At 40.0% G+C, this 12723-nt stretch overlaps 2 protein-coding genes across 2 annotated transcripts; both read left to right on the forward strand.

Moving 5' to 3' along the window:
• The first annotated feature begins 3612 nt into the window (after positions 1-3612).
• LOC115824468 (DEP domain-containing protein 7-like) lies at positions 3613-6918 on the forward strand. Its single transcript, XM_030788387.1, has 10 exons — positions 3613-3688; positions 3943-4359; positions 4688-4816; positions 4980-5172; positions 5410-5669; positions 5757-5899; positions 6021-6146; positions 6307-6385; positions 6554-6767; positions 6855-6918. Exons 1-10 carry the CDS (start codon positions 3613-3615, stop codon positions 6916-6918), a joined length of 1701 nt encoding a protein of 566 aa, XP_030644247.1.
• A 1167-nt stretch (positions 6919-8085) lies between these two features.
• On the forward strand, positions 8086-11854 carry tcp11l1 (t-complex 11, testis-specific-like 1). The gene is made up of 9 exons (XM_030788422.1): positions 8086-8242; positions 8447-8579; positions 8763-8883; positions 9168-9388; positions 9691-9827; positions 10029-10210; positions 10550-10731; positions 10844-11016; positions 11634-11854. The coding sequence occupies exons 1-9, from the start codon at positions 8086-8088 to the stop codon at positions 11852-11854; spliced, it is 1527 nt and encodes a 508-aa protein (XP_030644282.1).
• Positions 11855-12723: the final 869 nt, after the last annotated feature.

A 12723-nucleotide genomic window follows, 5' to 3' on the forward strand; every position in this document is an offset into this window, starting at 1 on the left:
CCCGTCCTCTGAACTCAGTAATTATTTACCTTTGTTTTGAATGCTGATAGCATACACTCACACTGCATTCATAACATGTATGAGGTTGTTCAGCTAAATGACGCTCTGTCATGACATCCTCCACTTTAACCTAAGACCTCTAAAGCAAAGGACTACAAAGTGTTACTTTAATGGCATGCCTGGGGAACACATTGATTTAATGCCTTTGTTCCTAACCAACACGATAATAACTATAAAAGCAGAGTGATCCAATAGTTTATTTTCGTCTTATAACCTTTAAACATGCCTGGTGTCAGGTTTTAAGTGCCTGCCTGAGGGCACAGGTTTTACAAGAGTTTTTCAGGTCTCGCTTGCTTGACCTCATTCTGATGTAAGTGTAACTCCAGCTGGCTTATGTCCAAATGGTCAAAAAGTGCTGTTAGCTTCTTCAGAAACCTCATAATACTCCTCCAAAGAAATTACATTCCTCTGTTCCTCATGACTTGACCAAATCAAGCTGTTAAGTGTGTGTGTGTGTGTGTGTGTGTGTGTGTGTGTGTGTAAATAACAGTATGAGGACAAAACTGCTATCTCCTCAGAAAAACAATGGACAGTCAAACTCCAAGTTTTCATTCACCAAACAATATTAATCCTCTGTAATCCTCTGTAAAACGTAACTGTTTTACTAAAAAAAATCCGTTACACCTTCGGTGCCTTCTGAACTACTGCGCTTAATGTATCTTACATTAAGCTAAATGCCATGCCAATCCACAGTGTCCTTTCAGACTGGATCTACTGTTTTCTCTAACACAAGATCCACAACTGCCCACTCTTGGGAATATCGAACAAGCTCACATGTTCTATAAAATGAATGCACTTAGACAAAAAAAACAAAATACTTCTTGAAAAATTGTTACACAGACACTCAATTTAACTTTTTAAGCAATCTGAGGAGGTCAAACTCTGTGGTCAGGCATGAGGGGGAGAGTTTGTTTGTCTTTGCTGACTGTTGTGATCTCTGTAACTGTTACAAAAGAACTGATTGCAAAACAGAAACACGATGACCCTACCCTTTGAATATGTAATTCTTCCACTGCCTCCAGCAGACTTGTTTTAAATTCCATGACCTGGACCGAAAAGATGGCGTTGGTTGTTTCCTGGGCAGAGTCTGGGGGCATAAGCTCATGTTGAACACTGTTCTTTCCAATCTGTAAAGGAGGACATTACATTATCAAATGCGGTTTATGTTAAGCATCGTAATCTGTGTGTGAAAATGCTTTGCACTGGTATGTTTACTCACCATAGATATAGACGCATGTGCTCCTGAGTCTACACCTTGCTCCATTTAACTGCACACACACACACACACACACACACACAAACACACACGAAAATTCCTGGATACACAACCCAAAAAAATCTCTAAAAATGTGAACGCAAATAAATGAGAGGTGAATGGAAACAGCCTATACGTCAAATGACAAAATAGCCATCTCAAATTCCACAATAGACATCCCCTTGTAAATGATCTGTAAAAAGCACCACTTCGAATGCACTTAAAAGTTATATCTCCAAACCCCATCAAGGTGAAAATGATGCCATGCTGAGAGTAAAACAGGAGGTCAGAGCAATAACAGTGAATGGCCAGATTGCACTGACATTCAACTTAAATTATATGTTATTTAATTTGACCTGTGGTTGGTCCCATGACTCCTCATCATGACCGAATTCTAAAGTGGGAGGTCTGCATTCTGACTGATACTTTAATAGAGAAGGGCCTTTAGTCCATTTAGCCTGCAGTATTATCAATCATGTTCTGGGGATTAAATGATCCTGTTAGGATTTGCTACTATCACAAATGACCTGGAGGGGAGGGGAGGGGAGGGGAGGGGGGCAACGTTGTCTTCATTCACATTTCCACAGATTCACCTCAGCAGATATTAAACAATTTTATAAACCATGAAAGGCAAAATTAAAAAGGACACCATCCTAAACCTAATGCCCTGTCTGCGGTATGAGGTCTGTAAACTGCCCACGAGCTGTGTGATATCGTTTATTCTATGGTGCTATTACGCTGCCGTTAGAGAGAAGAATGAAGTTGTCTGTTTATTTATTTATTTATTTATATATTATAACGCATACAATTTAGATATTTCTATTCATAAATTAAAGCTGGGGGAGTGGAACAAATCAGGTGTACCTCTCTAATGTTAAAAGTTTGGTGGCATAAATTGAAAAAGAAGAGGAAAACGAGGAATGCGACCCTGAACGAAAATCCTTCCGATATTGACTGTACGACCTGAATCAAAGGTTGACGCTGAGAACAATATTGAGAGGTTTGCCAAGTGTCATCTTTACCATCTGTTGGTCAACAGTTTTAGAATAACATATTCTGTGAAGGCAAAAAGTTAGTAACTAGCTACTAAACCGTGAGAGGCGCTAAATATCTAAATACTCTCACAAAACATTGCGTTTAGAGAGAGAGAGAATTTGACTTCAAATTTTAACCAGGACAGCGCACCTGTAAAACACTCTGAGTACTCTTTGATACACATTATTACATTGGCGAGATCGTACAGAAGGTAATTTAACTTACGAACAGGATAACTGAAGTTGCCCTTTTGTCTTCAGACTACCTCTCAATTAACTGAAAATGACCTTCCTCGACTTCAGTCAGACACTAAGGCTCGAGGGCATATTGTTATATGTTCTATTTGCGCGAGCTACAATTTCGCGGGTCTCAAAATGTATTCTGTACGATTGAAAACTATAGGATATGTTCTCTGGTTGACGACTTTAGACTGTGTCCTCCACTTACGAGTCACTCGAACGTGACGCCTATAATCGTTCTTTGACCACGATAGCGTCCAGAAACACTGAGAGCACTAATGTGACTCTTAAAAGATGTCCTGCAGCGTCCTGTGCAAGTCCAGGTCTTCTAGTTTAGCAACATCACCAGTCAGTAAGGGAGACTTTGCTGCCACACAGCGTTTAACATTGGTTGTTACTCCGATATGACGTTCCGACTATTAATATTCTCGGCACCACAAACATTCAAAGCAAATAAATTTTAGTTGTCTTTAGGGCTGGCTTCAATCAAATAGATGCTGGACTAAGGCGATCACAATAAGACGGCACACAAGCCAGCTTCATTATATTATCATGCGCGATGTATTTCAAAGCCATTCTTAGTCTTCGTGGCCAGTTAAACTGCTAAAATGGGTGAATAAGAATTCCTAGTAATATTTAACTACATATTTGAAATACAAAGTGTCAATTATAAAACAAAAAACTCCCTGTCTTCAAGCATCCATTTTATTTATGTTCAGCTGATAAAAATTACAGCCCGTCAGAGAGGTTAAAGGTTACAGATCCTCTACAGCGTTATCACAGTCGCTACGCTACATTTACACAATGTAAAAGTTGTAGACTTGCACATAAACGCCGCGTCTTCAATATGACAATGCATGTTTTGATTGGTTAACAATAGCCAATCCTTTCCTCTAAATGCCGACGATTATTCGTAAACCAATAGCCTAAAAGGGATAGGAACAGATTGAAAATAAAGGCGACGTGACATGATTGTGGGTATTTTTTTTTACCAGCAGATCCACGGAAATAGTGAGTGAAATAATGGCCACCATTCGAGAGAAAGCCGCCGCATTAAATCTGTCAGAGAAATTATTCAGTCCCATGCATCGTCCCCAAGGTAAAAAGCAACTGTCCAGCTCACTTCCAAGTAACAGCACTTGCATTATCCACACTCAGTGCAGTGTGATAAAACTTTTATGTTAGTCTCAGTTAAGGCTCACATATATGTACTTGGCTTATATTAATGTATGAAATACAGCAGTTTGATAACAGCAGTTTGATTCAGAGATTCACCCATGTAAGAAAGTTGAACAATAATTTACTTCTGCTTGCTTGTACTTCAGTTCTCCATTTTGTGTTACTTCTCAATAGATCACAGGACTGTCCCCAAGCCATACCAAGCTGATGTCATTTGGAACAGCATAATTTCTAACCTTCAAGCACAGGTGAAGGTGAAACGAAGGCGACACTATTTGAGGTCCCACAACAACTGCTTTGTGGGCTCGGATGCAGTTGATGTGATCCAGGCCCACATTGTTGAGAAGAAGCTCCTTGGAGATATGGAAGTTCCCAGGACTAAAGTTGTGTGGGTGTGCCAAACCTTAATGGACTGGAAGGTGTTCGAAGCTGTGGGAACCAAAGTTTTTGGCAAGGAAAACAAGCTCTTAGTATTTCAGGATAGCAACTGCAGCCTGTATAGATTTTTGAATACAGAGAGTTCGCTGAAAAATCGGGAAAATGTGCAACATTCATCTGGAGAACAGTCGCCCTGCTTCTCATCATGCAGCTGGTACGTTAATGTTTGGATCTTCAACTTGATATCTCAAATCTTCAGCCTTGCACTGTTTTTACTCTTCTCAGCATGATGTTGTTCAATTTCAGCAAAGAGAAGACTGTTTGTTTGTCATATGAAAGAGTTTGGTGATTTTTATGGTGATATGTAGATCATGGTTAGAAAAAATTCTCTTTTTAAAGACAACAGTTTTATCTAGATATAGTACATGATGAATGTTGTAGGATCTTTGGTTTCTGATTATTTGCTGTCTGCTTATTTGCTTTCTGATTTTTTTTTTTTTTTCAATTTTAACTCATTCTGACTGAGGCTTTCACTCCTAAAATAGGCAAGATGACCAAGTGTGTTCCCACAGTACACCTGTGAAATCCTTCCAAAGTTTAGAAGCTCTCTTTGAGAACCTTGACTTGAGTCCAAGGTCTGCACAAGCAAACTCCACACTGTCACAATCATGTAAGTCTCACCAGATGATTCATGTAGCCCTCTAAGTCTGAATGAAATACTGAAGCAAGTCCAGTCTTGTCCTCATAAGGTCTCTTGGATACGAGTTGGTTTATGTACAATGGAAAATAATGAGGCTTTTGCAAAACGCTTTGTACTTTGTCTCTGTGTGCAGTGATCAATGAGGTGTGGCAAGAGCAGACAATATTGAGACTGCTTCAACTTGTAGACCTTCCGCTGCTGGAGGGTCTGTTAGACCGCAGAGAAAACCAGTCTCCTCCGTCAAACTCTCCGAACAAGGACCCAGATTTGTTGTACACCAGCAATTACATGGACCGTGAGATTCTCAAGGCATTTAGGGACTCCCAGTATGTTGCATTTACCCTCAGCCTGCCCTTTTTTGGGGACCATAGATCACTTTTCTTTTTAAAAATCAGATATGAACATCCTAATCATTTTAAATGAATGAATTTCATACATTGAACAAATTAAGTAGACCAGGGCATCAAAACTGTTTGTTGCAGTCATATAACAGGGTAAGAATAGAAAGGCTGTGTGTTTGTTTGTGTGTGTGTTTGTTGTTTTTTTTTGTTTTTTTTTTGCAGGACTGATGATTGGCTTCAAGCAGCTTTAGACTGTTTAGACTTCTTACCTGACCAGCTTGTGGTGGAAATTAGCCGAGAACTGCCTGATTCCTCTTTTCAACTAGGGGATGAAGACTGTGGCCAATCCATGTACATGGTTTCTGAGCAGTGCAAATTGCTGCTATTTGACATTCTGACCAAACACTATGGACATGCTAACATCCAGCCACTTCTCACCAACAGTATGTTTGACATTTATGCAGGAATAATTGAACTTATGGGTGAGTGTGGTATATTTAAACTATACCAGTTTAAAAAATCAAATATAGCACTAAAGTTGAACTAAAAGACAAGTGATCTTGTTTCAGAGACCGCAAAGTTTGAGCAGGCTCTGGAAGCATTGCAGTTGTGTCTAAAGCTACTCCCTCAGCACAGTCGTGAGGAGCTGCGCAGACTCCTGCATTTCATGGCCTTGGCTGCAGACCCAGCAGAGGTCAAACTTCACAAAGAGGTGAGGATTCATTCTGCATTGACGTCTGTCGTTTTACAGTTACATACCTCTCCTCTTAACGAAAATAAGACGACAAAATGTCATTCAGAGTTCATCCTTTTGTTTTACTCTAAAATTACAGACTGAAAATAGGATGGTTGTGAAAAAAGTATTTTCCAAAGCTATTGTCCACAGCAAATGTCTACCTAAGGGGAAGGTGGACCTGTTGGTGCTGTTTATGCTAGATAATCATCAGGAGATATTCAAGGTTTGTATTTCCTCATGAAACCTCTTCTTTTTTCTTTTTCATACTCGTATGCTTTTCACTTGTCCGAGCACTTTCTCATTGATCTCACTATGGCTTAGTTTGTGCATGTACACTCAAACACTTGACAAACTTTAATATACCAAATGTGATTTCTCACCAGATACCAGGATCTCTACACAAGCTTGTCAGTGAACGTCTTAACAACATTACACAGGGGAAAGACACGCACACAAAATATGGTATAAAAATGTTCTGACACACAGTTTTATGCAGTTGTAAATGTAGTTTTATATAGCTGTATAGGTTTAAACTACATATAAATATAGTGACTTTTATATAAGCTGTTTATAGTTTTAACTGTGTTTTGAAACCTTTACTTTCCTCTGCTTTTCTATATTGTCACTCAGGCTCCACTTTTTGTCACCAAGTTACAAGTGATGGTTACGAGGAAAGTGTCAAAAGAAACACAAAGGAGGAGCTCTTTGCATTGCTGAAGACCATTGATGAAGACCCAAAATGCCCTGTCAAAGAGAGGAAGCGTCTCCTTACGCAGTTCTATCAAGGCCATCCAGAGATTTTTGTTCAGTATTTTGGACCAAGAGCAGACACTGTCAATTTCATGTAAGCATTGTCCATATGTATTTTCCCCCTTTGTCTTGTGTATGTGTAAATCTTGTGTGTAAATTTAAATAAAATTTAATTTTTCAGCTTGGAGCAGAAGTATTTCATTCTGGTTTTTCTGTTTTACTTGGATGAATTTGAGATCTACTAGACTTTAACAGAAAAGACTGACGGTGAAGCAGTTTGTGACCCAGGCAAAGGTAATCTCAGCATCGCATAAGTGATTTCGAAAAGGGCTGGATTTTTCGAAGGGTGGTACAGCATCCTTGGTGGCGAGCCGGGGTAATCATTTACGTAAGTAGGGAACGGGGACATGCAATAATGCTTATGTATTTCAGACTGTGACCGCTGTGTTGAGAACGGATTTTCTTGGATGATATGGGAAATGTAGTTTTCTTGTCAAAGGGTAGTAATTGAATGTCACACACACGGTCATGCGCAACAACTACAATGCAGCAACGTACAAAATGCTTCCGTAAATACAAGAGTCGAACTTCATGGATTCATCCAGAACACAACTAACGTAAGCCAATGTTTTGTGTGGTATTTCATGCTGAATGCCACTTTTCTCTTGCTTTGCCCTTGGATATCACTCAATAGTCAGCCACTTTGCCAGGTAAGATAAGAATTTATAGCTGCGAATATCCTATGAATGAAAGCTAATAACCGGGGAACGTTAACTGTCTTGAGAACAAACAGATGTCATCTCGTAATCCATATCAAAGAGAGGAGATGCTCAACAATTACATCAGTGGTGAACTGTTCAGTTTTAGATTAGCGATTGGTCACATCCTCCGTGTAAATCGTTTGTGTCACTTTACTGATTCGTGCCGGTATCAGACTTGAACCGCACATCAGGGCATGGTTTTAGCGTGATAAGAAATATGTAGCATCTCTCGTCGAGCTCAGTGTGTGTCAGGCCATGTGGTGTTAGCTATGGTGATAATCATGCTGGCAGATTTTACATTATGAAAGGCCGAGGCATTGTGTAATACACTAACGTGAAACCTTAAAACACCAGTTAGGCTATCTGGAAAACATTGTGAGTCATGAGTAACTTAATCATTGGTTAATGCATGTTGATGGATGTATTCTAATAATAGCCTGCAGCATCACAGCAATACGATATTAATTCTCAAGATATTGTGTTTGGGGGAGGGTTTACGATTTATGGGTTTAGTTCAGGGGATGTGGCAAAATATCATTCGAATTTCCTCTCTCGTGGAATTTGCAGTTACCACTTGGCCTTTAGAGCATATTAACTGTAGTTTAGTTTATTTGTTTTCTCCTCAGGTCAAAATTTAAGATTGAGTAAACAATGCCTAAGGAGTCTGACAAATCATCCAGTGGGGAGAAGCAGCAGACTGAATCTGAAAAAAGTGGGAGTGCATCAGACATGACTGAGCTCTCTGAGAAGATGGTTGAGAAGAGGATCAGGAAGAATACTCCTAGTCCCCACAGACTCACACCACAGTGTAACTTAATGCACTTAATCATTAAAATCTGCTCTTTCTTCTAGAGATATATATACAGACATCGTTTCTGATTTGTTATTGTTCATGATGGCTAGTGAACATTCTACTATATTTCTCCTCATATTACACTCTGGCTGTATTTATAGTCATGTCTGTGTAAGTTCTCCACACTGATGGCTTTTTTCCCCCTTTACTCTAACACAGCAAGCCCACCCAAATTTGTGTCTGTGGAGGAGCTGATGGAGACGGCCAAAGGAGTGACTAACATGGCACTTGCCCATGAGATTGTAGTGAACGGTGCCTTTCAGGTGAAACCCTTTGAACCAGCAGAGGGAAGGTGAGGTCTCTCTTTTTTTTTTTTTTTTTTCTTTAGCAAAAATCTATTGGTACACAAGTTAAAGTTGTGTGTGGTGATCTTGATAACGACAACGATAATGAACTTACATTTAAAAAATTGTAGATTGTCTTGACGGCTCAAATGTTACAATTAGTTTTGTTTTGTCTTTTTTGTCAAAATCAGTTTGGAAAAACGGGTCAAGGACATTATGCACCAAGCATTTTGGGATTGTCTGGAGGTGCAGCTGAATGAGAACCCTCCGTCCTATGATCATGCTATTAAACTGGTCGGAGAAATTAAGGAGGTATGGAGGTACATTAAAAACACTAAACAAATAAACAAACAAAAAACCTCAAGCAAATACTGTCACGAAACTGTCTCATAACCTACCTCTCCATTTGCAATAAAATAGTAAATACTTTGTCACCTGGTGAGTTTTATACATCAGTGTGATCTACAGTTAAATGTGTGGAGAGGGAGGATTGTAAATGTGAGGTTTATCTTACATCTATGTCTCTGTGAACCATTTTCCACAAATTAGTTCGGCGAATGACTGACCTATGGCCCTGTCTTGTCTCCCATTCTCAGACATTACTGTCTTTCCTGATGCCTGGCCAGGGGAGGTTAAGGAGGCAGATAGAGGAGGCTCTAGACCTGGTTCTGATCCAGCAGCAGGCTGAAAATGGGGCTCTGGATATCAGCAAGGTGGCCCAATTCATCATTAACATGATGGGCGCTTTCTGCGCACCCTGCCGAGACGAGGACATCAGAAAGCTGCGCGACATCACTGACATCGTGCCACTGTTCAAGTAATGTGTATAAAATAGTTGTTTGGGATACTATGTCAATATAAAAGATTCTCAGGCTACAAAGGTCTCCAAATACTAAAGAATACTAAAAATGCTAAAGAATGTATTTGGATGAAGGGTTTACTTCAATATTTGTGATGACATCAGCTCAATTTGAAATTCATTATGTCTTATGTTTACCTTGCGTTTCATTATTACATGAGACTTTCTCATCGTGTTACAATATGATAGTATTGAAACTATGTTGGGATGAGCTGCTTTACTCGAGCAGTGTCATTCACGTAGCCTCTTTACCTTTTCAGGGCCATATTCTTAGTACTTGACAAGATGAAGATTGACATGGCCAACTTTGCCGTCAGCAGCCTCCGTCCACACCTTCTGCAGCAGTCAGTAGAGTACGAGAGAAAGAAATTTCAAGAGTTCCTCGAAAAACAGCCAAGTGAGGAGTGTTTCACTAAGTGTTTCACTAAGTACCTTCCCCCGGACTTTCAGCGCTGTGTTTTGTGCTTGAGACGGCACTGTGACTGAACTAAGGAGGGGAAAAAACAGCGTGTATTATAGTGTATCATAGTTGATTTTAAACATGTCTCTCTGAGTTGAAGATGTAAACCTGTCATTTGGTGACGTGGATCTTTTGCAGATGCTCTGGACTTCACAGAGAAGTGGCTGCAGGACACTGCCAAAGATGTTCTCAGCGGAGAGCCAGAGGACAGCGCCTGTGCCGCTGTATCTACCGCCTCGCCTCGCCTGCCTCTCGCCGTGCACAACCACGCATATCTACGTCTTCTCAAATGGAACCACGCTTCGGAATCCTTCCCTGAGGTAGACCCCGAGTAATACTTTTGAAAGGCTAAGTAAAAAAAAAAGAAAAGGCAATGATGTAAAACCAGTTGTTAAGAGAGTTTGTGCATTTTCTGCCGTGTTCAGCAGACTGTTTCAATTTAGCATGAATGTGAAATTAAGGAGAACTCTCTGCTGAATATTACCATCCCCGACTCTCTCTCTCTCTCACTCTCTCTCACTGTTTCTATCTCTGTTTCTCTCTGTTTCTGTTTCTGTCTCTCTCGTCCTTTCACCCTCTCTCTCTCTCTCTCTCTCTCTCTGTTTCTCTCTCTCTCTCTCTCTCTCTCCCCCTCTCCCCTGTGTCTTGCTCTCTCCAAGACACTCTTAATGGATCAGAGTCGTTTCCTGGAGATGCAACAGGAGCTGGAGCGACTTACCATAATGGCCTCTGTGTTACTGATCGTCTATAACAGTGCAGGAGAGGCCATCTCGGGTCTGTCAGGTCTACTGGACCGCCTGAAGAGTACAGTTGGAATACTACTGGCTGACATGCATATGCTGTAAGTTTGAGAGAACCTACGTAGGACAGATGCTTTTTTTTATTTAACCTGTTCAGGAACAAGCACATCAACACAAAGATGGTATTTTGACTGAATGTTTTTTGTTTCACAGATCATTTAATGCAGATGAGGTTTTTGCAACCATTGGAGAGAAGATGTGTGTGGAGCTTGGGGTTTGTTTGTCAGAGCATGGCTTTTCCCCATTTTCCACTGATCGACAAAGTGCACTAAAAGGTCAAATCACAGCTGTCAGACTTGCCGACAATTCCATCCGTAAGCTCATCGGTAAGTTCGTCTTTGACAATACCCATAAACCTTTTCAAATCTATGTCTGACTGAGGCTCTTTGTGCCACACAGTCCAAAATAAAACATTTGTCAGTGTAAGTCGTCAGTTTGATCAAGACCTAACTGTTATCCTTTTGAGTTGTTTTCCTGTTTATAATAAGGTTAAAAAGAGTTTAAAACACACACACGCACATTGTTCGATATTTATAACTAGCCTTAGCAGTGCACATGGAACTCAATGCATTCAGTGTTTAGAGAAAGAATGTGTTTTCCACTGACAATTTTCCACTGACCGTTCCACTGCATTCCAATTACTATTCCACGTACCACTTAGCATGCACCAGGCTGACCTCTACGTGTGTTGTAGTGTATATTTGCTTTATGTGCTGTACATTGCTTTCCAGTGATTTCATAATTGGATTTGTTTATCTGTAGCAGATGCACTGACCTTATCTTGCAACTATGTATTACAATTGTGTGGCATTTGCAGGAACATTCTATTGTTCCATTTTACCTATTACCTGTAGGCATTTCTTTCTAAGATGCTCTTCACAAGAGCCTTTGTTAAATGATACATTGTAAATATGTTTTCACCGGGCACATGCCCATTTCTCAGACTCTCGTATCCAGGCCTATCTGCTTCACTTCCTGGAGTCTAGAGTCCACAGGAGCCCCCCTGCCCTGCCGGGCGGGTTGGCGCCCATCTGTAAAGAGCTAGAGGAGATCGCCGTCAAGTTTAGTCGCCTGGTCAACTACAATAAGCTGGTTTATTCCCCGTTTTACCAGAGAATCCTTCAAGACGTTTTAAAAGAGGAGGAAAGCAGCACTGACATCTAAAAAACAACAACAACAAAAAACTAAATAAACTCCACCAGAGCACGACACTTGACAGCATCAGGCTCTGATATAGTATTCAACGTAGGGTCATGAAAATAGCAGTGCTAATGCTAACTCTTCTCCCTAATGCTCACCCTGTTTTTGACCCTACAGTTAGTTTCACCTGCAGTAGCTGAGTGCAACAAAAAGGTATTTGTGTTGCATATAAACATTCCTTATCCTCTTTTTATTCAGCATACAGTTTCAGGGATAGGGGTGAATGTATCCAAACAGTTTATTTGGTGTGGAGTTGAGTCTGATTCAGGGAAGAACTGATTGCTGTACAGGCAAAGGAAAAAAATGGAATGAATTGTGACATGGAAACTAAAACAAGAGGTGTTTTTGTTGCTAACAGTGTTATGTCGTTCACTGTACCATACCACATAGACATTACAGAGACTGAATACTGCAGTGATGGGACAGGGAAATGATAACAGGCAACAGAGCTAGCAAATGAGTTTACAAAAAAGAAAGTCCACTAAAATGCAATTTAATATGCATACTAATCTAGGGGATTCTTTGCTTAAGACTTAAAATTACTCCAGAATACAAGTAGTTTGGTAGATAGTGTAAAATTAGCTTTACTAAGTTCTGAGACAGCTAACTTCTGAGTCTTTTTAAAATTCCAAAGTGGAAATGACAGAAGAAGATGTTTTAAGAAATACTCATTTGGTTTGGTGTTGATGAGTTTGTCTGATTTACTCTGCAGGTTTTGACTGGTGCCTTAGTGTGCTAAGAGATGGCCATAAACGCTAACCCAAATGTCACTTTTAAAAGTAAATGTTTTTACCACTATTTAACATGTTTTTACAAAAGTATTCTTTTTATTA

This window comes from Chanos chanos, chromosome 1 (genome assembly GCF_902362185.1).
Source record: "Chanos chanos chromosome 1, fChaCha1.1, whole genome shotgun sequence".
Taxonomy (NCBI): domain Eukaryota; kingdom Metazoa; phylum Chordata; class Actinopteri; order Gonorynchiformes; family Chanidae; genus Chanos; species Chanos chanos.